At 44.4% G+C, this 26,125-nt stretch overlaps 1 protein-coding gene across 1 annotated transcript in view; it reads left to right on the forward strand.

Annotated features, from left to right (window-relative positions):
• RAP1B (RAP1B, member of RAS oncogene family) overlaps positions 1 to 26,125 on the forward strand; it is a 299,284-nt gene that overhangs the window by 239,058 nt on the left and 34,101 nt on the right. The window contains exon 7 of the mRNA XM_069229179.1: positions 1,637 to 1,752. Within this exon, the coding sequence (XP_069085280.1) occupies positions 1,637 to 1,723 (87 nt within the window). The 3' untranslated portion in view covers positions 1,724 to 1,752. The remainder of the gene's footprint in view (positions 1 to 1,636; positions 1,753 to 26,125) is intronic.

Raw genomic sequence — 26,125 nt, forward strand, 5'->3', positions numbered from 1 at the left:
CATACAAACACTGCACAATCAAATCCTGTTCTCAGGATAACAAATGTGGGTGGAGTCTAAGCCCCTCTCTTAGCGGTACTTTGAAAGCTTTTTTTTATTGACCACAAGGTCCAATGACAGGTGCACTGCCAAGCTAGACCTAAACATCAATGTAGATTATCATCCCATACTAAAGACAAACACAAGGCTGTACTCAGAAGTCTAAAGTTAATGATGGAAGGGGTGGGTTTTGAGACTGCCATAAATTCATCAAGATGGCCTTCCCTACTGTGCTGCTTCCAGAGAAAAACACTAAATTATCTGGTTATCAGAGAAAATGTACCTACATTATATTGTCATGTGTGCCCATGAAAGTTCATAATCACAGGTTCATGAAGGGGAAGCACTTTTTATTTGTGGGAGCACACATTTTTTGCCCAATCAAAACATGCACTCTTAATTAAGAACATGTGGGCTGAGCCAGAGTTCCTCTCTGCAGTACTCCTTTTTTAGGTTGATCACATTACATCTATTGATTGCTGCTCTGTCAAGCCGGACCTAAAAAACAAAAAAACAAAAAAAAAACCACATTTCCTTGAACTACACACATTACAGCCTTCTGTTTTAGCAGCCCCATTACCACACCCCAAGCACTCTTCTCTTCCCAGCCTAGTACACATAGTATTTTGAGTGGAATGGAAAGGCAGCCTTTGGCTTCGTGAGAGGAATCCACCTTTCTCCCAAATGCCTGCTGAAGTCCAACATCCACCTCCAGGAGAAGAAACAAATTAGAAATGTCAGTGTACTCTCTTCACCACTGTCCTAGCCTGTGAGATGCACCATGTAGGTAAAAACCTTGAGAGCATACAACTGGGATATGCTGTGTGAGCAGCAGAGAGATCTGCCTTGGGGTTACTGTGAGGGTAGTCGAGAAATCTAGAAGCTTTAAGAGTAAGAACTGAAATGAGAAGCCATTTTTCTGACACCTTAAACGATCTCACTTTACTAGGTTACTGTTCCACTATTTATAAAGGTACCAGATCTGTTTTTTTTCCCCTCTTAAGTAAGTCTATGGCCGCCGTATTGACCCTTTGGTGCTAACACATGAAGCACACCAGGCAAGATGACGGTACAGATGAAATTGAAAACGTTTTCACATCTTCCCAAAAGGCAGAGGCATCTACCAAATAGTTTGGATTGTGGTTGCATGTATACATATTTTAAAAGATGAGTAACTGACACCCCCCCCCCCCCCCCTTTCAGTTGTTTATGTAGCATACCACATCACCCACTATTATCTTTTAGTAGCCTAGCAGATTGTGTTCAGCAGCTGCTGTTGCTTCAGTACCAAAATCTGGAGATAAGTACTTTAAGTATCACTCATCTTCACAATAGAGCAGTTGTACTATATGAATTTTTATTTGGTCCATCATGCCACAAATTGTTGCAAAAATAGAAAATGTAAATCGCTACAGAAATCATGCTAGTGTAATCTTAAAACAACTATAACTTACATAAGCAGTACCTGTTATGCTAAATAGTATGTGTTCAGTAAAACGCATAGCATTTTTTCTTAATGCAACTTGGACACTTAACGAATTAATAAATTGAAGCATTTACAATGTTACATTTACAATATATCTGTTTGTGTCTTTAGATCTTTTATGACCTTGTACGACAAATTAACAGAAAAACACCAGTTCCTGGAAAAGCACGAAAAAAATCAACGTGTCAGTTGCTTTAATCCACAGATGTACTGTAGCTCTGAGCCAGGTAGGTTTAGTTCTATTAACTTTGATTTTCAATGTTGAAATTGAGCAGAATGGTGCACTCAAAATAAAGAGCAATCATCCACAAAAGTCCAATTATATTGTTAAAAGTTCTTATCTTTATTTCTTTCCAAATCTTTTCGTTTCTCATGTAAAATCAAACACAGCCTCAGCCGATGCATTTTGTTCGATAATGAACCTCTTCAAGGCGTTTACTTACTGTACTTATGTTTATCTGTTCATGCTGTATCTGTTTCTTGTTCGTCCATTATTCATAATCTTACATGACCGGGCACATCATATTCTCCAACCTAATCCTCACAATCCGGATTGGACATACAACATATTGACACCTGAATCAGTGCCTCTTGCTCAGACAGGCACCTGGTAATCGCTAGAAAATAAAATAACCCTAAATTAAAGTAAATAATTACAGACTAAGTAGATAAGTTCACTCTGAGGCAAGAAAACAGTATGTCCCTTCTCATACGACCAAAAAAAGCTACAGTGCAATTATTAGCCCATCAGCACACCAGAAGCCTCCTTTTGGAGAAATAAATGTTTTAGAAATGATGTATTCAAAAGGGGGAAAAGGCCTCCTTATTTGCAGCACAAATTAAAAAAATTCACAGGAAATATTCTAGGGTAAACATGTTTAAATCCACAAACTGGTTCTTCTGACACAAAACGGCACTTTAAGTCACAGGGGGCTCCATACTAGTTTGGTATAGGTCTGCAGTCAACTAACCGGTCCTAGGTTTTCCTCCAGCAACCACTTTATTGTCCAAATAACCTGGTCTTGGAACACAAGAGACTTCCACAGGGTGGCCAAAGCAAATCTGTTGTAACTGATCCACTTATTTGAACATCCATAGCTTCATCTGATTGCACAGGATTCACTAGCAGGACCCGAACTCCTGTGTACTTGAGTGTCTGTAGTATTGGGATAAGGCAGAGGATAAGGTGTGCAAGTTGGATTGGTGTGGCTGGGTGCAAAGTCAACCAGGAGTTTTGAAGCATTAATGGATCTTCTTGTTACTACTTTTTTTTTTGCTTGGCATCATCTGTGGCCATTTTAGCCATGTCCTTTGAGATGAGATGTGCACCCTGGAAACCTTTGCATTTGGTCATCTCCAGAGTTTTTTTTTTTTTTTCCCCCACTATTTGGTTTGGGAGTATCAGTCAAAGCTCCATGGACGCAGAGAAAGAAGACCAAGGTTTGACGAGTCATCAAAGAGAAAATGGGAAAATATCCACCACGAAGCACTACCGTGGAGAAAAAAACGTAAAGCACCAAAAGTAGGCACATTACGTAGGATGGCGACCACACAGTTGGAGAATGCACATTTAGGGGACAGGATCCAGCAAGGGAAATGGAGAACACTCTTTGGGTTCTGTCCCAAGTGCCACCACAAGTTTGCCCAAAAGGACAATCGCCAGGTCTGCAACATCTGCTTACCCAGGAATCATAGTGCCAAAGGCTGCAAGGCATGCGCTGAGTTAGTCCTGAAGACTCTGAGGACTGTATCCATGTACAGACAAGGGCACTACGCCACCATGCAGACACGGAAAAAGGGAAGCGCACCGTTAAAAACTCCGGCTGTTGAGCTAGGAAGAAGACAAGGTGGGCACAAAAGCGGCACAGGTCAAAGGGTCAGACACTGAGAGAGAGGTCATCAACTTGGAGTCACATGTCCTCTCAGAGGCAATAAAGAGGTAGATCCTTGAAAAAGAAAAAAACTCTGGTACAATGGGAAAAACAGGGGGACTGACCAAAAGAACCACAAGACTAACTCGGAGTCAAAAGGGTTGCCGGCCAAGGTAAGTAAAAACTCTAAGAGCCCCATGGATCCTGGCACAAGGATGTACTGGAGGAGACCCTCCAGAGAAGCGCCTGACTGAAAGACGAGCAAGAGAGAGCAAAGAAACCAATAGACATCAAAGGCCCGACTCCGAAGAAAAGGCTGATGACTACGATCGATGCCAATGAGAAGGGACTTGAGATCGAGAGGAAGAAGAGAAGTCTTGAAACAGTGGAGTCAAGAACCTTCCCTACCCTCAAGAGGATTCAGGCAGTCACAGAACAGACTTGCTGCTACCACAAGGGTCAGTCTCCGTTAGAGAAGACTGTGGGGGGAAATTATGATCATGATGGCCTTGTGCATCCCCCCTGATGCCATACACAAGACTATCTATGAGACCACTCCAAGTGTGGATCCAAAACCAATGGCCACAGGCAAAGGGGAGTTGGAAGGATCGAGTGGTTGTAAAGCAGAGAGTGCAGGAAGAGATGACATGGTGGAATGTGGACAACAGAACAGTGGGCAGACTTTTCATGGGACCAACTACGACAGTCACCACAGATGTGTCCCACATGGGCTGGGGAGTGCACAGGGAGGAAATAAAGATCAGAGGGCTATGGAAAGCGGAAGAAGCGATCCAATACAGAAACGTCCTGGAACTAAAAAAGCTCTCCCTAGCCCTAAAGGTTTTTCAGGCACAAGTTAAAGGAAAGGCAGTGCAAATCCAGATGGACAACACAAACATGATGTTTTACCTGAACAAGTAGGAAACAATAAGGTTGCGTGTGCTGTCAAAACAAACCCAGAAAATATGGATAATAGGCCATTCAAAGGGGAATTACCTTAACAACAATACATCTGCCAGAAATAGAAAATTGAGAAGCGGACAGGCTAGGCAAGCCGGCATCTGTATCACACATTTGGTAACTAAACAAACAAGTGCTCCAAGAGATCATCTGCCAGTGGGGCACCTCAGAGATTGACCTGTTCGCAACACCAGAAAATATAAAATGCCAACACTATGCATCCAGTCACCCACACACCACTCCTAGGCAAATGTCCTGTCAGTATACTGGCCAGGGAAATTTGTGTACCCTTTTCCATGGGTCCCTGTTATCCCTCTAATGATAAAGAAGTGAAAGCAGTCTCAAATGACAATGATCCTGACTGCCCTTCTGTGGGCAAGACATAGTGGTTTTCAGATCTGGTAGAGATGGCACAACGAAATATAAAAATATTATATAACATATTTTATATAGCAAATATCATTTAGCACCTAATGGCCACAGATGCCCAGCAAAAGAAAAGAGAAAGTGAAATGAGGACTAATGAGAAGATTCTAGACTCAATCACTGGATATCAAAAACAGAACCTGTTCTCCATGCATTGAATTAAAATCCACCACCCGAAGGCAAAAACCCTGAGCCTAGCGACCTGGCATCTGAGGACATAGAATTTAAACACATGAACCTTCCTAAGCGATCCATAGATATCCTAAAAGGTGCTATAAGGTGAAATAGTAGAGGTAAGTCCTATGGTGCGGAGACCAGGAAATGTTCCACAATAGAAAAGAGGGCACCACAGTAATCTGATACCTTGTTCACCTCTAAGAAAACCATCTAACATATGCCTAACTAAAGGTACACTTGGTGACAATAATATCCTGTACAAGAGGTCACCTAGGAAGAAGCTTCTTCACAACTCCAGTGATTTAAAATGTTTCTAGAGGAAGCAAAAAATAGTTCCACCCAAATTCAGCACCAACACAAATGTGGAATTCCATCCTGGTAGTAACACAATTAATGAGTTCACCATTTGAACTGCTGCACACGGCAGAGCTGCAGTTCCTGAACTGGAAGACTCCCTTCGTAGTCACAATCGTATCACTGAGCAGGGTGAGGAAACTGGAGGTGTTAACCACCCAAGAGCCCTACCAGCAAATAGACGAGGACAGGGTAGACATGCAAACCAACCCACACTTCTTCTCCAGGGTCATGTCACAGCTTTGCGTAAACCAGGCAATCCAGCTTCCAATCTTCTTCCACTGTTTAAGTGATGCAGTGTAGCTGGTGAAATGTCTGTCAGCATAATTAATGCAGGCCTAAGTCTGCATACCATATGCCTGGCCCTGCACTCTGAGGGTTCTGGGCGTGGCCAAAGGTTGTAAATATTCACTTGAAAGACCTGTGCCTGTAAAAGGTTGTTTACTGTCAAAGTGCTGTCCTAAGCATAATTTGAGCACAGTACAAGGGCATGAGCTATACATGGGTTTGATGGTTGCAGTGCATTATCAAGAGCTAAACCAATCCTGCTCACTAATCATTGTGAGCCCTATTCATGGGGGTCACTTGGCAGGCAGAGGTTACTGGACAATAGTTGTCAAGGGATATTGCGGTTTACTGTTTTTGTCTTCAGGCCAGAATTCTATGGCAGTCCACTTGAAATTGTCAAATACTCCCTTTTAAGGCTTGAATTTCTGAGGATTGCGAGGACAAAAGGTCAACCCTTTCTGCAGGAAGCAGAGGGGCTTAGAAAATCAAGAGTACAGAAATACTTTAGATAACATTTAATGTCCAGTCAGTCCTTTAAAAAAAAAAAGAAAATAAGTTTAATAATAGGTAAGTAAAATAGTGCATGTAAAGCTGTGATACACAAACAATTAGAAGGTCCTAGCACCTTGCTAGCAAGAAGGCCAACACCAAATATTGTAAGAGTTCCCTTGTTAGGACTCGTTAAACTGTTGTCTAGGGCCTATGACCATTGTTATATTATAGGTATAGTTCAGATTGACACAGGTGTTCTCTGAAGCATTCGGACCCTTTAGTAAACATAAAGGACTTTTGAACTGAATCTGAAAGAGATGTTGGTATCCAGGCTCAACATGGAGCTAGCTGCATCTGGTACCCATGGACCCTACCGAATTAAAGGTGCTACCAGTAAGAATGGTCAGAGTCCCTAAATAAAACCGGCATTGGCAAAGCAGATTGGTCTCAGCAATGCAAGAGCTATGTGCTTTGTTAATGTATTTTAGTTATGTAGCCCAAGAGCACACAATTTAAGCAGAGAAGCAAGAGAAGCAATGATTTATCATTGTTTTCAGGTCTCACTTTGTACAAATTAGCCAGGAAATAAGAATCTATTCTCCTTTTGACTGAATGCAGAGCACTTTACATGAGTACTAGTTACAAGACCCAAGCTCACATGTATTGTTTATAGGCATAAGAAGATAGTGATGTGCCCAGAATCACAGGATGTTGATCCTGTTTAGAGAGTTGAACATGGTTTCCCAGTTCCACGGTCGGAAGCCCTGATCGTAATGGCACACCATGGGTTGAGGGAGGGAGTGAGGAAGGGCGGCAGTGGTTCGAATAACTAAAGCAATTTAGGAGCTTCTGCTCACTGCTGTAAACAAAGGAGCCATCACACGACCAGCACTCTCCTCACTCTTATCCCAGACAAAATGCCAGTTCATGGCAGAAACGTGTAACCCTGATAAAGTTATAAAGGAATTTCAGCTAACACAGGGTAGCTGCAGGAACAGACGTGCAGCTTCAGGGGGGAGGGAGCCCTGAAACTGTAATGAAGAACTTGTCACTGTGCAAAATAAATGAGTAATTGGAACTTTATTCATTGGGCTTCAGAAGGCCACAAAACCAAGTGCTCGGCAACCTTAACTCCACGTTCAACTGTCTGTGCCCAGGTCTAAACGCTGCTGTGTCTGATGTCTTTGTATGCAACCCCGAGGTGCTCTCAAATGAACCAGTGTCTGCTGAACATATACACAAAGAAAAACGAATAATGGTTGGCAGGAGATGAGGGGCAGTAAGGCTCTGGCGAGGGAGGGGGGGGTAGGTTGTTAAACAGGGAGTGGGCAGGTAGGGGTGGACAAATGCCTGGGGCCCAGCGCAAAACACAAGGAGGTGGAGTGCTGGAACACAAAGCTCGAAAACCAGGAGCAGTGAAAGGACACAAGCACTTGGTCTATGCTCCAGGGGAGGGCCAAACACAGGAAGAGGACGTGACACATGTATTGCTTGGCAAACAGGAGCAAAGGAAATGAGTGATGCAGAAGGAAGCTAATGAAAAGATATGGGCAGGCTGTAAGCCCGCTGTGTGTACACAGGTCTCGAAGAGATAGCACATGCGGTGTCTAGCAGAGACCAAAAAAAAGAACCTAAAAAGCAATATCCTGCACCCATAAATCAACTACCTAAACAGTAAAACCTATTCACAAAGGCATTTTGGAGTGCATAACGTAGCACTTCTGTAGTACTCTTTTACATAACACTACATTGCTTTGTGAATTGACCACACAAAATTACAATGGAAATATTCAGGGCCTTTTCATACACAATTAGTACAAATAGAAAGACTGTGCCCTCTTTGCACCTTTACTATTAGGAATTTGTAGGCTGATTTACAGAGGCATATAAGAGTAAGTAAATGAGTGTTAGATGGCATCTGTTGCTGCAGATACACATGTTGTGCACAGTCCGCCATCTGGTGTTGGGTCGGAGTGTTACAAGTTGTTTTTCTTCGAAGAAGTCTTTCGAGTCACGAGACCGAGGGACTCCTCCTCTTTGCTTCCATTGCGTATGGGCGTCGGCTCCATCTTAGATTGTTTTTTTTCCGCCCTCGGGTTCGGACGTGTTCCTTTTCGCTCCGGGTTTCGGGACGGAAAGATAGTCAAAACTTCGAAAAACTACGTCGGTATTGTTTCGATCGGGATAGTTAGAATCCACACCGAATCGTGAAGAGCTCCGGTAGCCCTTCGGGGTAATTTCGATCCCCCGTCGGGGCCTGGTCGGCCCGCCCTTTGTGTAACATCGACACCGATGGAACGGACCCTGTTCCGATTCTGTCCTAAATGCCACAATAAATATCCATATACGGACCAACATTTGGTCTGTAACTTGTGAGGCCTGTCATGCGTTCCGGTCCCGAAAAACGCTCCGTGACCGTCGAGCCAGAAGACTACAGATGGCGTCCACGCCGACAGAACACCGAGAGTTCGAGGAACAAGGAGAAGAGGAGGAAGCCTTCTCCATCCATGAATCGGACTCGGATGAATTCGACGTCGAGGAAACTGAGTAAGACGTCGAAAAGCACACAGCACAAGAAAACAGACAAGGCCCAGGGGACGCCACTGCCAACTGGCCATGGCTCAACCCATAAAGGTGACCGTCCATCGGCACCGAAAAAGGCCGAACTGGTGCCCAGATCGTCCGACTTGGGTTGAGACACAGGCACGCAACATTCTCGGTGACCGAGAAAGTGTTGCCGAAAAAGATCGACGCCGAGAAAGCGGAGCCGACGCTGCTCGACGCAGAGACAGCGGCACCAAGGATGATTGACGCCGAGAAGGCTCGACTCCGAAAAAGAAGAGATTCACCTCGGAGCCGAAAACAAAAAAAGACAGTTTCGGTGCCAAAACAACCAGCAACCGAACCCACTACCGGCTCATATTCAGAGGAACAATCATTGTCCTCTCAAATGCGTAAACACAGGTTTGAAGAGGAGTTACAGACTACTGATGTAGACCATACACAAAAGAGGATCTTCATCCAGAGTGGAACAGGGAAGATTAGCACTCTCCCACCAATCAAGAGAAAAAGGAGACTAGAGTTCCAAACTGAACAACTGACACCACAAGCAAAGGTGGCAAAGAAAGCAACTCCGACACCCTCTCCTCCACCTGTAACTCAGATATCACCGGCACAAACTCCGTCACATTCACCGGCTCACACCACCATGAGCCAAGATGACCAAGATGCTTGGGACCTATACGACGCCCCAGTGTCAGACAATAGCCCAGAGTCATACCCTACCAAGCCCTCACCACCCGAGGACAGCACAGCGTATGCGCAGGTGGTAGCTAGGGCAGCAGAATTCCACAACGTGTCGTTACACACAGAACCTGTCGAGGATGACTTCCTTTTTAAGACCCTCTCCTCCACCCATAGCAACTACCAAAGCCTGCCTATGCTTCCAGGAATGCTAAGGCACGCGAAGCAAATCTTCAAAGACCCTGTCAAGAGTAGAGCGATCACTCAAGGGTAGAGAAAAAATATAAAGCACCTCCCACAGACCCTGCTTATATCACCTCTCAACTGCCACCAGACTCAGTCGTGGTAGGAGCAGCTCGCAAAAGAGCCAATTCACACACATCGGGCGATGCACCACCCCCGGATAAAGAAAGCCGAAAATTCGACACAGCTGGGAAAAGAGTCGCTGTACAAGCTGCAAGCCAGTGGCGCATCGCAAACTCTCAGGCGCTCCTAGTGCGTTATGACAGAGCCCATTGGGACGAGATGCAGCATCTCATCGAGCATCTACCCAAAGAATTTCAAAAGCGGGCAAAACAAGTGGTTGAGGAGGGACAAAACATCTCCAATAACCAAATACGCTCCTCTATGGATGCAGCGGACACAGCTGCAAGAACAATAAACACTGCAGTAACCATCAGAAGGCATGCATGGTTACGCACATCTGGCTTTAAACCAGAAATACAGCAAGCAGTACTCAATATGCCGTTCAACGAACAACAATTGTTCGGACCAGAGGTTGACACGGCGATTGAGAAGCTGAAAAAGGACACTGACACAGCCAAGGCCATGGGCGCGCTCTACTCCCCGCAGAGCAGAGGCACTTTCGGCACCTTCCGTAAAACAACCTTCAGAGGGGGGTTTCGGGGTCAGGCCACACAAGCCAGCACCTCACAATCAACACCGTCTACCTACCAGGGACAGTACCAAAGGGGAGGTTTTCGGGGCCAGTACAGAGGGGGACAATTCCCGAGAAACCGGGGGAAATTTCAAAGCCCCAAAACCCCAACAACCAAACAGTGACTTACAAGTCACTCAACCCCTCCACATAACACCAGTGGGGGGAAGACTAAGTCAGTTTTATCAATCGTGGGTGGATATAACAGACACTTGGGTCTTAGCAATTATCCAACATGGTTATTGCATAGAATTTCTACAGATCCCTCCAAATATCCCACCAAAAACACAAAAAATGTCAAAACAGCATTTAGACCTCCTAGAAATAGAAGTTCAAGCACTACTGCAAAAAGAAGCAATAGAACTGGTACCATGTACAGAAATAAACACAGGAGTCTATTCACTGTACTTTCTAATACCCAAAAAGGACAAAACACTGAGGCCAATCTTAGATCTCAGAATACTAAACACCTACATCAAATCAGACCACTTTCACATGGTCACGCTACAGGAGGTGTTACCACTGCTAAAGCAACAAGATTACATGACAACCTTAGATCTCAAAGACGCGTATTTCCACATACCGATACATCCTTCGCACAGGAAATACCTAAGGTTTGTATTCAAGGGAATACACTATCAATTCAAAGTCTTACCATTCGGTATAACAACCGCACCAAGAGTATTTACCAAATGCCTAGCAGTAGTAGCCGCACACATCAGAAGGCAGCAAATACACGTATTCCCGTATCTAGACGATTGGCTAATCAAGACCATCTCGCTAACAAAGTGTTCACAACACACAGAGTATGTCATACAAACCCTCTACAAACTCGGGTTCTCCCTCAAATACACAAAATCACACATTGTGCGTGCAAAATACAGCACTACTTAGGAGCGGTAATCAACACAACAAAAGGATTAGCCACTCCGAGTCCACAAAGGGTTCAACATTTTCACAAGGTCATACAGGCCATGTATCCAACACTAAAAATACAGGCAAAAGTGGTTTTAAAACTCCTAGGCATGATGTCCTCATGCATAGCCATTGTCCCAAACGCAAGACTGCACATGAGGCCCTTACAACAGTGCCTAGCATCACAATGGTCACATGCACAGGGTCACCTTCTAGATCTGGTGTTGATAGACCGCCAAACATACATCTCGCTTCTATGGTGGAACAGTACAAATTTAAACAAAGGGCGGCCGTTCCAAGACCCAGTGCCACAATACGTAATAACAGATGCTTCCATGACAGGGTGGGGAGCACACCTCGATCACCACAGCATCCAAGGACAATGGGACGTACATCAAACAAAACTGCATATAAATCACCTCGAATTACTAGCAGTATTCCTGGCACTAAAAGCATTTCAACCCATCATCACCCACAAATACGTTCTTGTCAAAACAGACAACATGACAACAATGTATTACCTAAACAAGCAAGGGGGAACACACTCGACACAGCTATGTCTCCTAGCACAAAAGATATGGCAATGGGCAATTCACAACCACATTCGCCTAATAGCACAGTTTATTCCAGGGATCCAAAATCAACTAGCAGACAATCTCTCTCGAGATCACCAACAGGTCCACGAATGGGAGATTCACCCCCAAATCCTAAACACTTACTTCAAAATTTGGGGTACACCGCAAATAGACCTATTTGCAACAAAAGAGAACGCAAAATGCCAAAACTTCGCATCCAGGTACCCACACAGACAGTCTCAAGGCAATGCCCTATGGATGAACTGGTCAGGGAAATTTGCATACGCTTTTCCCCCTCTCCTTCCATATCTAGTAAACAAATTGAGTCAAAACAAACTCAAACTCATATTAATAGCACCAACATGGGCAAGACAACCTTGGTACACAACACTACTAGACCTGTCAGTAGTACCACACGTCAAGTTACCCAACAGGCCAGATCTGTTAACACAACACAAACAGCAGATCAGGCATCCAAACCCAGCATCGCTCAATCTAGCAATCTGGCTCCTGAAATCCTAGAATTCGGACATTTAAACCTCACTCAAGAATGTATGGAAGTCATAAAACAAGCTAGAAGACCATCCACTAGACACTGCTATGCAAGCAAATGGAAAAGGTTTGTTTGCTACTGCCATAATAATCAAGTTCATCCATTACACGCATCCCCAAAAGATGTAGTGGGATACTTACTACACTTACAAAAGTCAAATCTAGCCTTCTCTTCCATTAAAATACACCTTGCAGCAATATCTGCATACCTGCAGATTACCCATTCAACTTCACTGTTTAGGATACCCGTCATTAAAGCATTTATGGAAGGCCTAAGAAGAATAATACCACCAAGAACACCACCTGTTCCTTCATGGAACCTTAACATCGTCTTGACAAGACTCATGGGACCACCTTTTGAACCCATGCATTCTTGCGAAATACAATTCTTAACCTGGAAAGTTGCATTTCTCATTGCCATCACATCTCTAAGAAGAGTAAGTGAAATTCAGGCATTTACAATACAAGAACCTTTTATCCAAATACACAAAAATAAGGTTGTACTAAGAACCAATCCTAAATTCCTACCAAAGGTTATTTCACCGTTCCACTTAAATCTAACGGTAGAGTTACCAGTGTTCTTCCCACAGCCAGACTCAGTAGCTGAAAGGGCACTACATACATTAGATGTCAAAAGAGCACTAATGTACTACATCGACAGAACAAAGGAGGTTAGGAAAACAAAACAACTGTTTATTGCATTTCAAAAACCTCATACAGGAAACCCAATATCAAAACAAGGTATAGCCAGATGGATAGTTAAGTGCATCCAAACCTGCTATCTTAAAGCAAAGAGACAACTGCCCATTACACCAAGGGCACACTCAACCAGAAAAAAAGGCGCTACCATGGCATTCCTAGGAAACATTCCAATGCACGAAATATGTAAGGCAGCCACATGGTCCACGCCTCACACATTTACTAAACACTACTGTGTAGACGTGCTATCCGCACAACAGGCCACAGTAGGTCAAGCCGTACTGAGAACTTTGTTTCAGACTACTTCCACTCCTACAGGCTGAGCCACCGCTTTTGGGGAGATAACTGCTTACTAGTCTATGCACAACATGTGTATCTGCAGCAACAGATGCCACGAACTGAAAATGTCACTTACCCAGTGTACATCTGTTCGTGGCATTGGTCGCTGCAGATTCACATGTGCCCACCCGCCTCCCCGGGAGCCTGTAGCCGTTGGAAGTTATCTTCAACATTTGTACATTTGTATATATATATATTACTTAACCTTAATTTGTACATACTTATTCATTCCATTGCATGGGCACTATTACTAACACACACAACTCCTACCTCACCCTCTGCGGGGAAAACAATCTAAGATGGAGCCGACGCCCATGCGCAATGGAAGCAAAGAGGAGGAGTCCCTCGGTCTCGTGACTCGAAAGACTTCTTCGAAGAAAAACAACTTGTAACACTCCGACCCAACACCAGATGGCGGACTGTGCACAACATGTGAATCTGCAGCGACCAATGCCACGAACAGATGTACACTGGGTAAGTGACATTTTCATTTCCTGCAGTACTGCTTCCTGTAGTTATAAATGTTTTTGTGAATTGGCCCCAGTGTGCGCACTCAAATGTCCCAAGGTGCTCTCTGTAGTGTCCTTAATGACATGAACAGGTCACCAGTGTACTGCTGAGGAACATAGTTAACTGCTCCTGTATCTTACTGTAGATTTTTCTTGTCCTGGATAGCTCAGTGGGGTGGACTTAGGCTTCTGGGCAGTCTCAGACGATAGATTCTCTACACCATGCCTTCCAGTCAGCTTGGCCGTGCTGTAACCCATGGCTTCCTTCTAGAAGGTCTAGTTCAAAGGAAAAATTAATACCATGCAGAGGTTCCACTCCTGGTTCCCCTCTTCTCTGATATTGACTGATGGGAGCACTACTTGTCTGGAGGCTAAACTATCATTCTGTTTGGGAATCAAAGGCTTGACCTGTCCTGGAAGGCATATTTCCAGTGTTCATCAGGACTCTGGTACTACCTGCTCCAAATACAAACACTTCCCACATTACAGAAGACGTACTTGATAGGTATCCTAAGTATGAAGATGGGCAAGAATGTGTAAGAGACTGAATGAAGCTTTTATGCTGGGTTGTTACACAGCCACTCCCGCTGGATATAGGTAGATAGAACGATATCCACTCTCACAAAAGGGATATACTTTGTGGGACCCCATATATTTACGAAGGTGACAGCAGTAGCAAAATCAGCTGTCATCCTTGAGGTTTTCCATTAGTAAGCCGAATTCCTACCAGTGGCAGAGGATTTGCATCCCAGGGGCCATCCTGGATACAGTGGCATTCAGGGACAGTGGGCCTGGAACATTCAGGTTATGATCCTGATGTTTCCACTCACTCCTGGGTTCTGGCCGTATAGGGTCTGAGGCTTCTTAGTCTCTTGGATGTGAGCATCCTGCTGGTCCCTCATGTCAGTTGGTAATTGTGGGCTCTACAGTGGAACTCTATACCTTCCGTTGGCACAGCACTGGTGTTACCTCTTGGACATCATATGTATCCCAGAAGTGGCAGCCTGAGATCTTCGGTGCAGGCTGTCAGACACCATCCTGATTTGTGACAGGCCATTTCCCTACCCCAACCAGAGCTTACAGGGTACTGATGTATGCATTGTCATTGGTGATCACCTGAGAGAGGTGAATATCAAGGGCCGTTTGACCTATGGTGAAACAGAAGCACCACATCAACTTTCTGGAACTTCAGGCCATTTAGTTGGTGCTGAACGATTTACTGTTTCTAAAGAGGACGCTAGTTCATATCTTGATGAACTACACAACTTTCATGTGGGATAGCTTTGAAGTAAGGTGGTGTGGGGTCTCTGGTCCCTTGCCAGGAAGCGTGCAACTCTGAGATATCGCGACCCGAAAGGGACCTCTCTAGCGGCCAGTCAGGGTGGATGAGCTCAGTAGACCTAATGTGGAAGACAACAAAAGGTGTCTGTAACCAGAAGTGGTTCAAGGGGTACTCGTCCGGTGCTGGTGCCTTAGGTAGATCTCTTTGGCACCACAGAGAGGGTGCATTTTCATGATTTCGGCATACTGGGCGTTCTGCCTCAAGGTTCCCTGGGCGTTCTGCCTCAAGGTTCCCTGTGAAATGCATTCTGCATAGAGTGGGAGTTTGGTCTATTCTGTGCCTTCCCAACTCTGCCACTTCTGCTCCAAGTTCTGAAGGTCTGGAGGAACATTCTCAACTCAACCTAAATAGTTCCAGATCGGGCCATTAGATTGTGGTACTCAGTGTTTGCCTTCTGGTCCATTTACTTTTTCTGGAGGATCTCTTGTCTGTCCTGCACCCAAGTCTCCACAAACTGCATCTTTGTGTGTTGATTGAGTGGCACTGAATGACTGCGTTTGATCTGCCTGCAGAAGAAGAGTATGCTATCTTTACAGCTTTTCAGAAGTCTACCAAATCCATTCACTGTGGTTAAGTACAGTTTGTGGCTTGGTGTGCGTCGGTCAGGTTGATCCTTCTCAGGCCAAATTATGCAATGTTGATTCTCACTGGCCTTATAAGGCTTTGCTGTGGGCACTGGTAGAGGTTGTCAGCTTTTAGCGTTTTTACGTTTCTGAGCAACTTTTTTTTTTTTTTTTTTTAGTTACCATTTGTAATGCTTTTCTTGAAAAGGCTCATATACATGTTCTAACCTGTGCCCTTTATTTTAGCTCATGTAGAGCTTTACTTGATCCTGATCTTTATGTGCGTGTCCTTTGAGCTTATGCATCATTGCTTAGTGAGATTGCCTACTATTAAGTTGGTACTTCTCATCGGAATTAAGTCTGCAGACTGTCAGTGCACTACAGGTGTGGTTTTTGCAAACTCCACATACCACCTTCTTCTGTGGCAAAATGGTGCTGTGAACTCGCTCTTCCTTTCTGCTGAAGGTGCAATTGCTCTTCAGCCTGGGACAGTCTATCATCCTCCCTGCCTTTTTGGTTCCACACACCTCTTTATGGAAGTAAACCCAAAAGACCCCCTTAGCTTTTACATCAGACGCACTAAGGGAGAAGATGTTGCCTAATGTGAAGAGCTGCCAACATTGGATGCCTCTGTCCAGTTCTGGGCGAATCACTACATCTCACCATGCCTAAAAAGAAAATAAACAAATAAAAAAATTAATCTGACCTTGTTTAAGGCAATCTGACGCTCATTTCGAGAAGCGCTTTAACGCCCTAGGGCAACGTTTGCGCTATATAAGACTGAGGGGAAACTAAGGATCACTGGGTTGATGACCAGTTTTTTCTGGGCTGTGTTGGTGCTGGGAAGACAGTTCAGAAGAGTGCCTTATTTAACTAGATCGCTCTGTGCATAAAACGTGCCATGGTCTGGCCTAAAATGAGCACATTCCACACGAGCCATGGCAGCCATAATGACTTTGCCTGAAAGTGTTCTGTTTTTCAACTTCTACCAGACGGCTTCATGGGCATCACCTTCACCAGGCATTCATGTCTTCTAAATCAAGAATGTAGACAGTGCTGTGCGGCCAACTTGGCCCCTGTTGTAAGTCCGTACCTCAGACCCTCCACCTTTTGGGAAGTACTGATTTGGTACTCATTCAAATGGTGAGGAATCTGTGCTTAGAACTAACCATCAGAAGAATAAGCTATACCTTATGCAATGTTCTTTCTGGTGGATAATCTAGCCAGAAATCCCTCCCTCCCATAGTGTGTAGAGACATGTAGGATTCTTGAAATCCTACAAGTCACTACACCAGCTTGATTTCACACACATGTATAATATTTCACGATCCTTAGAGCACAAACTGGTGACAGCACACAGGGATGGCACCCATACTTGGCTCATCGCAGCTGCTTTTGGAAGTGTTGTAATCTGCAGCAGAGCCCAACAGCACCACATATCGATGCATAGGTGTAAATGCTTAAAAAGCTTCAGATCCAGTCTGGCACCTGGGGTGAATTCAAGTGGTAAGGAAACTAGTACCCACCAGTGTTAGCCTAGCAGGCAGTGCAGCTCTGTGGTATGCAAAATACATCTTGTGGAGTTTCAGAAAGTTGACCCGGGAGGGCATTCTGGCTGTTTGCTATTGGTTTTGTGGTTTGTAACTCAGTTTCTGGGTTTCCATTTGCTGGCTTTATTTGCTTTAGTCTCCCCAATTCGTCCCTCCCTATGCCAAAACTGTGTTTACAGTATTCTTCTACTAACTTGTTGTCTGTAATAAATAGGCCTGTAAAAATTATCTTGTCACATTTGTGGGGCATTCAAAGAACAAAGTCTGATGTCAAGCTGTCTCCGAGGGAGCCTGGTGTTTGTTTTGCTTTCTACTGACTTCAAAGTGAGAGCGTTTACAGGAAAGGGGAATGCAGCATACTTTCTCCATGGAGCCTGTTTGTACGCTTTTTTTTATTTTAGACATCTCCCCCTCAAACAGTATCTCATTCTTCAGCTGGTCAAAACATTTACCTTTTATTTGTGGGGCATGAAGTTCACTCTTGGCATTATCAGGGTGGGTGGTAGCATGAACGTTTCTAAAATCATATTTGGAAATTATTAGGCAATTTACACAGTTTATTCACTGTCAAGCACAGGATGAGATCTTTTCACAGGAAACAGACAGGCACATTGTAACACAATTTAACAATGTTTGTTTTTTACTTTGATGTGTAAAGCATGTGCCTTATTTATGACTGCTGGGGCAACTCGTTTTAGAAAGTTAGATAAGTTTTTAAAGGCACTTTTTATAAAAGCTTTTGTGTTCGTTTAGCTTCCCAATAATTATGTATTCCATCTGCAACTGTGCATTTTTCAAAACACATTATTGGATATAAACAATTTCCTCATGGTGTAGCAGGTGCAGTGGCACAGGGGCCAAAAGCCCTAGAAAACCCACTGAACATTTATTATTGCAAAACTTTACTACTATGGCAGATATTTCCCCTCTCCCCGCCAGACTTATCTTGCTGTACATTGTTGGAATACCACAAACCTCTTAAAAGGGTGGCCTATTGTAGACCCTATGCCGCAGATTACTCTTACAACAGATGCCTCAAACAACGGGTGCAGAGCTCATGGCCTCAACCGAACAGTTCAGGGGATATGGGAGGACACTTACTGGTCTCTTCATATCAATTACCTCGAACTGCAAGCACTGTTCTTGGCAGTGAAAGCATTCCTACCACAATTGCAACACAAAAACTGTGTTGATACGTACAGACACTGACTGCCATGTACTGTCTTCAAAAACAGGAGTGGTGGGGGGGGCACAATCTCAGCTGTCCCAGTTAGCACAATCACTGTGGAAATGGTCGATTCATCATCCTATTCACATAGCTGCACAGTATCTCCCAGGCACAGACAACCAGTCAGCAGACTTGCTAAGCAGGATGTATCAACAAACACACAAGGGGGAACTCCACTCACAAGTCCTTCTACATTACTTCGCAAAGTAGGTAACACCTCGAATAGATCTGTTCACAACAAAACAAAAAAATCCAAGATTTCGCCTCCAGGTACCCACACCCTCAATCCAAAGGCAATGCTCTATGGATGAGCTGGTCAGGGATATTTGCTTACACTCCCCCCCTGCCCCCCCCCCCCCACACACACACACACACACACACACACACACACTCTTACCATTCCTAGTATGGAAGATAAAACAATCTTCCCTCAACATAGTCTTAGTGACCCCTACATGGGCACGTCAACCATGGTACACAACACTTCTGGAACTCTGTTGTTCCTCATCAAAATCTTCCGAACAGACCAGATCTTCTAACACAGAAACAGGAACAGATAATACCTCAATCATTCAACCTAGCTATATGGCTCATGAAGTCATAGAATTTGGATAGTTACATGTATCACAAGAATGTATGGATAGCCTAAAACAAGCACTCAAACCTACCACTAGACAATGCAATGCAGCAAAATGGAAATGTTTGGTTTGTTATTCTCAAACAAAAAACATTGATCTTCTTCAACCAACAGTACAAGTCAATCTACAATATTTATTACATTTACAAAAGGCAAATTTAGCCTATACATCTTTGTTTACATTTAGCTGCATATCTGCAAAATAGATAGATTTCATTGTTTAGAATTCCAATTATCAAAGCATTTGTGGAAGGAATAAAACAAATAACTTCACCAAGAATTCCTTCAGCTCCATCTTGGAACTTAAACATTGTACTCACAAGACTCCTGGCTCCACCATTTGAGCCACTGTCCTCCTGCCCATTACAATACCTTTCATGGAAAGTAGCATTCTTAATTGATATCACATATCTCAGGCGTATTAGTGAACTCCAGGCACTAACTTTAGAAGAACTCTTCTTTCAGGTTCATACAAAATTGTATTAAGAACAAATCCAAAAGTCATTTCGCAATTTTATATTAATCAAACAATAGAAATGCCAATGTTCGATGGCATCTGTCGCTGTAGATACGCATGTTTTGCATAGCTCGCCATCTGGTGTTGGGCCGGAGTGTTACAAGTTGTTTTTCTTCGAAGAAGTCTTTCGAGTCACGGGACCGAGTGACTCCTCCTTTTGTCTCCATTGCACATGGGCGTCGACTCCATCTTCGATTGTTTTTTTTCCGCCATCGGGTTCGGACGTGTTCCTGTCGCTCCCAGTTTCGGAACGGAAAGATAGCTAATTTCGGAAGATTTTCGTCGGTATTGTTGCGTTCGGGATCGGCGTAGTTAGATTCAACACCGCGTCGAAAGATCGAAGAGCTCCGGTGCCCTTCGGGGTAGTTTTTCGATCCCACGTCGGGGCCTGGTCGGCCCGACCGCGTGCAGAAGAACGCCGATGGAACGGACCCCGTTCCGCTTCTGTCCCAAATGCCACAATAAATACCCCTATACAGACCAACACTTGGTCTGTAACCTGTGCCTGTCACCTGAGCACAGTGAAGACACCTGCGAGGCCTGTCGTGCGTTCCGGTCCCGAAAAAAACTCCGAGACCGTCGAGCCAGAAGACTTCAGATGGCGTCCGCGCCGACAGCCCACCGAGAGTTCGAGGAACAAGAAGAGGAAGGAACCTTTTCGATCCACGAATCGGACTCCGAAGGATTCGACGATACACAAACCGTGAGTAAGACGTCGAAAACCACTCAGAAGAAGATTTACAAGGCCCAGGGGACGCCACTGCCACCAGGCCATGGCTCGACCCATAAATTCGGTGACCGACCGTCGGCACCGAAAAAGGCCCAAACAGTGCCGAGATCGTCCGACTCCGGTCGAGACACCGGCACGCAGCCTTCTCGGGACCGAGAAAGTGCTGGAGACAAGCATCGACACCGAGATACCGGTGTAGACACTGCTCAACGCCGAGACAGCGGCACCGACGAAGATCGACGCCGAGAGTTTTCGGCCCCGAAAAATAAAAGTCACCTCGGAGCCGAAAAAAGATGCAGACAGGGTTTCGGTGCCAAAACAAACTGCAACCGACCCAGTTTCAGGCTCTTATACAGAAGAGCAATCACTAACCTCCCAAATGCGAAAGCATAGGTTTGAGGAAGAGCTACAATCAACTGATGTAGACCATACGCAAAAGCGTATTTTCATACAGGAGGGGACAGGAAAAATAAGCATCCTTCCCCCTATTAGAAGAAAGAGAAGATTGGAGTTCCAAACTGAACAAACACCACAAACAAAGGTGGTGAAAAAGGTTACTCCACCACCCTCTCCTCCACCTGTAATTAACGTCTCACCAGCACAAACTCCATCACATTCCCCAGCTCACACCACCATGAGCCAGGGTGACCAAGATCAGGACGCATGGGACTTATACGACGCTCCAGTGTCAGATAACAGCCCGGAGGCATACCCTACGAAGCCATCTCCACCAGAGGACAGCACTGCGTATTCTCAAGTGGTGGCTAGAGCAGCACAATTTCACAATGTAAGCCTCCACTCAGAACAGGTCGAGGATGACTTTTTATTCAACACCCTCTCCTCCACCCACAGCTCCTACCAAAGCCTGCCTATGCTCCCTGGTATGCTCCGGCACGCAAAAGAAATCTTTAAGGAGCCGGTCAGAAGTAGGGCAATCACACCAAGAGTGGAAAAAAAGTATAAGGCGCCTCCTACAGACCCGGTTTTCATCACTACACAGCTGCCACCAGACTCTGTCGTTGTAGGAGCAGCTAGGAAAAGGGCCAACTCCCACACATCTGGAGATGCACCACCCCCAGATAAAGAAAGCCGCAAGTTCGATGCAGCTGGTAAGAGTCGCAGCACAAGCTGCAAACCAGTGGCGCATCGCTAACTCTCAGGCACTACTTGCGCGCTATGACAGAGCCCATTGGAATGAGATGCAACATCTCATTGAACATCTGCCCAAGGACCTACAAAAGAGGGCAAAACAAGTGGTTGAGGAGGGACAGAACATTTCAAACAACCAAATACGCTCCTCCATGGACGCTGCAGATACAGCTGCACGGACAATTAATACATCTGTAACTATCGGAAGGCATGCATGGCTACGAACGTCTGGATTTAAAAGATTCAGCAAGCAGTTCTCAATATGCCTTTTAACGAAAAAGAACTGTTCGGTCCAGAAGTGGACACAGCGATTGAGAAACTCAAAAAGGACACGGACACTGCTAAAGCCATGGGCGCACTCTACTCCCCGCAGAGCAGAGGGAATTACAGCACATTCCGTAAAACACCCTTTAGAGGGGGGTTTCGGGGTCAGGGCACACAAGCCAGCACCTCACAGGCAACACCGTCCAGTTACCAGGGACAGTACAGAGGAGGTTTTCGGGGACAACATAGAGGAGGGCAATTCCCTAGGAATAGGGGAAAATTTCAAAGCCCCAAAACCCCTACTACTAAGCAGTGACTCACATGTCACTCACCCCCTCCACACAACACCAGTGGGGGGAAGAATAGGTCATTATTACAAAGCATGGGAGGAAATCACTACAGACACTTGGGTTCTAGCAATTATCCAACATGGTTATTGCATAGAATTTCTACAATTCCCTCCAAACATACCACCAAAAGCACAAAATTTGACAAAACATCATTCCAATCTCCTGGAGATAGAAGTGCAGGCACTATTGCAGAAGAATGCAATCGAATTAGTACCAAACACACAAATAAACACAGGAGTTTAGTCACTGTACTTTCTGATACCAAAGAAGGACAAAACGCTGAGACCAATCCTAGACCTCAGAATAGTAAACACATTCATCAAATCAGACCACTTTCACATGGTCACACTACAAGAAGTGTTACCATTGCTAAAATTACACGACTACATGACAACTTTAGACCTCAAAGACGCGTATTTCCATATACCAATACACCCATCGCACAGGAAATACCTAAGGTTTGTATTCAAAGGAATACATTACCAATTCAAGGTATTGCCTTTTGGATTAACAACCGCACCAAGAGTCTTTACCAAATGTCTAGCAGTAGTCGCTGCACACATCAGAAGGCAGCAAATACTTGTGTTCCCATATTTGGACGACTGGCTAATCAAGGCCCATTCGTTCATACAGTGCTCAAATCACACAAATCAGATCATACAAACCCTCTTCAAACTAGGGTTCACCGTCAACTTCACGAAATCCAACATTCTGCCGTGCAAGGTACAACAATACCTAGGAGCCATAATAGACTCAACAAAAGGAGTAGCCACTCCAAGTCCCCAAAGAATTCTAAATTTCAACATCATCATACAACGCATGTATCCAACACAAAAGATACAAGCAAAGATGATATTACAACTCCTAGGCATGATGTCTTCATGCATAGCCATTGTCTCAAACGCAAGACTGCACATGAGACCCTTACAACAGTGCCTAGCATCACAGTGGTCACAAGCACAGGGTCATCTTCTAGGTCTGGTGTTAATAGACCGCCAAACTTACCTCTCGCTTCTATGGTGGAACAACATAAATTTAAACAAAGGGCGGCCTTTCCAAGACCCAGTGCCACAATACGTAATAACAGATGCTTCCATGACAGGGTGGGGAGCACACCTCGATCAACACAGCATACAAGGACAATGGAACGTACATCAAACAAAACTGCATATAAATCACCTAGAACTGCTAGCAGTTTTTCAAGCACTAAAAGCTTTCCAACCAATAATAGTTCACAAATACATTCTCGTCAAAACAGACAACATGACAACAATGTATTATCTAAACAAACCAGGGGGGACACACTCCACGCAGTTAAGCCTGCTAGCACAAAAAATTTGGCGTTGGGCAATTCACAACCAAATTCGCCTAATAGCACAATTTATACCAGGGATTCAGAATCAACTCGCAGACAATCTCTCTCGAGATCACCAACAGGTCCACGAATGGGAAATTCACCCCCAAATTCTGAACACCTATTTCAAACTCTGGGGAACACCTCAAATAGACTTGTTTGCGACGAAGGAGAACGCAAAATGCCAAAACTTCGCATCCAGATACCCACACAAGCAGTCCCAAGGCAATGCCCTATGGATGAACTGGTCAGGGATATTTGCTTACGCTTTTCCTCCTCTCCCTCTCCTTCCTTATCTGGTAAACAAACTCAGTCAAAACAAACTCAAACTCATATTAATAGCACCAACTTGGGCAAGGCAACCCTGGTACACAACGCTGCTAGACCTATCAGTAGTACCCCACATCAAATTGCCCAACAGGCCAGATCTGTTGACACAACACAACCAAAAGATCAGACACCCAGATCCAGCATCGCTGAATCTAGCAATTTGGCTCCTGAAATCCTAGAATTCGGGCACTTACAACTTACCCAAGAATGTATGGAAGTCATAAAGCAAGCCAGAAGGCCATCCACCAGGCACTGCTATGCAAGTAAATGGAAGAGGTTTGTTTGCTACTGCCATATTAATCAAATCCAACCATTACACACGACTCCAAAACATGTAGTGGGTTACTTGCTTCACTTACAAAAATCTAACCTGGCTTTCTCTTCCATTAAAATACACCTTGCAGCAATATCTGCATACCTGCAGACTACCTATTCAACTTCCCTATATAGGATACCAGTCATTAAAGCATTCATGGAGGGCCTTAAGAGAATTATACCACCAAGAACACCACCTGTTCCTTCATGGAACCTAAATGTTGTCCTAACTAGACTTATGGGTCCACCTTTTGAACCCATGCACTCCTGCGAAATACAGTTCCTAACCTGGAAGGTTGCATTTCTCATCGCCATTACTTCCCTAAGAAGAGTAAGCGAGATTCAGGCGTTTACAATACAAGAGCCTTTTATACAACTACACAAGAATACGGTCGTCCTAAGGACTAATCCTAAATTTTTACCAAAGGTTATTTCACCGTTCCATCTAAATCAAACAGTGGAACTTCCAGTGTTCTTTCCACAGCCAGATACCGTAGCTGAGAGGGCACTACATACATTAGATGTCAAAAGAGCATTAATGTATTACATTGACAGAACAAAGAACATCAGAAAGACTAAACAACTATTTATTGCATTTCAAAAACCTCATGCAGGAAACCCAATATCAAAACAAGGTATAGCCAGATGGATAGTTAAATGCATCCAAATCTGCTACCTTAAAGCTAAACGACAGCTGCCCATTACACCAAGGGCACACTCAACCAGAAAGAAAGGTGCTACCATGGCCTTTCTAGGAAACATCCCAATGCAAGAAATATGTAAGGCAGCCACATGGTCTACGCCTCACACATTCACCAAGCACTACTGTGTAGACGTGTTATCCGCACAACAAGCCACAGTAGGTCAAGCCGTATTAAGAACATTGTTTCAGACTACTTCCACTCCTACAGGCTGAGCCACCGCCTTTGGGGAGATAACTGCTTACTAGTCTATGCAAAACATGCCTATCTACAGCGACAGATGCCATCGAACTGAAAATTTCACTTACCCAGTGTACATCTGTTCGTGGCATCAGTCGCTGTAGATTCGCATGTGCCCACCCGCCTCCCCGGGAGCCTGTAGCAGTTCGGAAGTTACCTTCAACTATTTGTATATATATCATTTCAACCTTAAATAAGTACATACTTAGTCACTCCATTGCATGGGCACTATTACTACAATTCAACTCCTACCTCACCCTCTGCGGGGGGAAAAACAATCGAAGATGGAGTCGACGCCCATGCGCAATGGAGACAAAAGGAGGAGTCACTCGGTCCCGTGACTCGAAAGACTTCTTCGAAGAAAAACAACTTGTAACACTCCGGCCCAACACCAGATGGCGAGCTATGCAAAACATGCGAATCTACAGCGACTGATGCCACGAACAGATGTACACTGGGTAAGTGACATTTTCATTTCTTCCCAAAACCAGAATCCGTAGCAGAAAGAGCTCTTCATACTCTAAATGTCAAAAGAGCTCTTATGTACTACATAGACAGAACAAAACATTTTAGGAAAACAAAACAACTTTTTGTGGCTTTCTCATTACCACATAAAGGAGACCCAGTATCTAAAACAACTATAGCAAGATAGATATTCAAATTGGCTATGCTAAAGCTAAAAGACAATTACCTGTACCACCTAGAGCAGATTCCACTAGGAAAAAAGGTGCATATATTGCTTTTCTAGCTCACATACCAATGGCAGACATTTGTAAAGCAGCAACATGGTCTACACCACACACGGAACGTTATTGTGTAAACGTCTTTGCCAGACAACAGGACAATGTTGGACAATCTGTACTTAAGACTTTTTCAAGCAAGTGCAACCCCTACACACTAGCCACCGCTTTATGGAGGGACTTTTTTTACAGTCTATGCACAGCATGTGTATCTACAGCTACACGTGCCATCAGATGGAAAATCAAAGGAGGC

The sequence above is a fragment of the Pleurodeles waltl genome, chromosome 4_1 (genome assembly GCF_031143425.1).
Source record: "Pleurodeles waltl isolate 20211129_DDA chromosome 4_1, aPleWal1.hap1.20221129, whole genome shotgun sequence".
NCBI lineage: Eukaryota > Metazoa > Chordata > Amphibia > Caudata > Salamandridae > Pleurodeles > Pleurodeles waltl.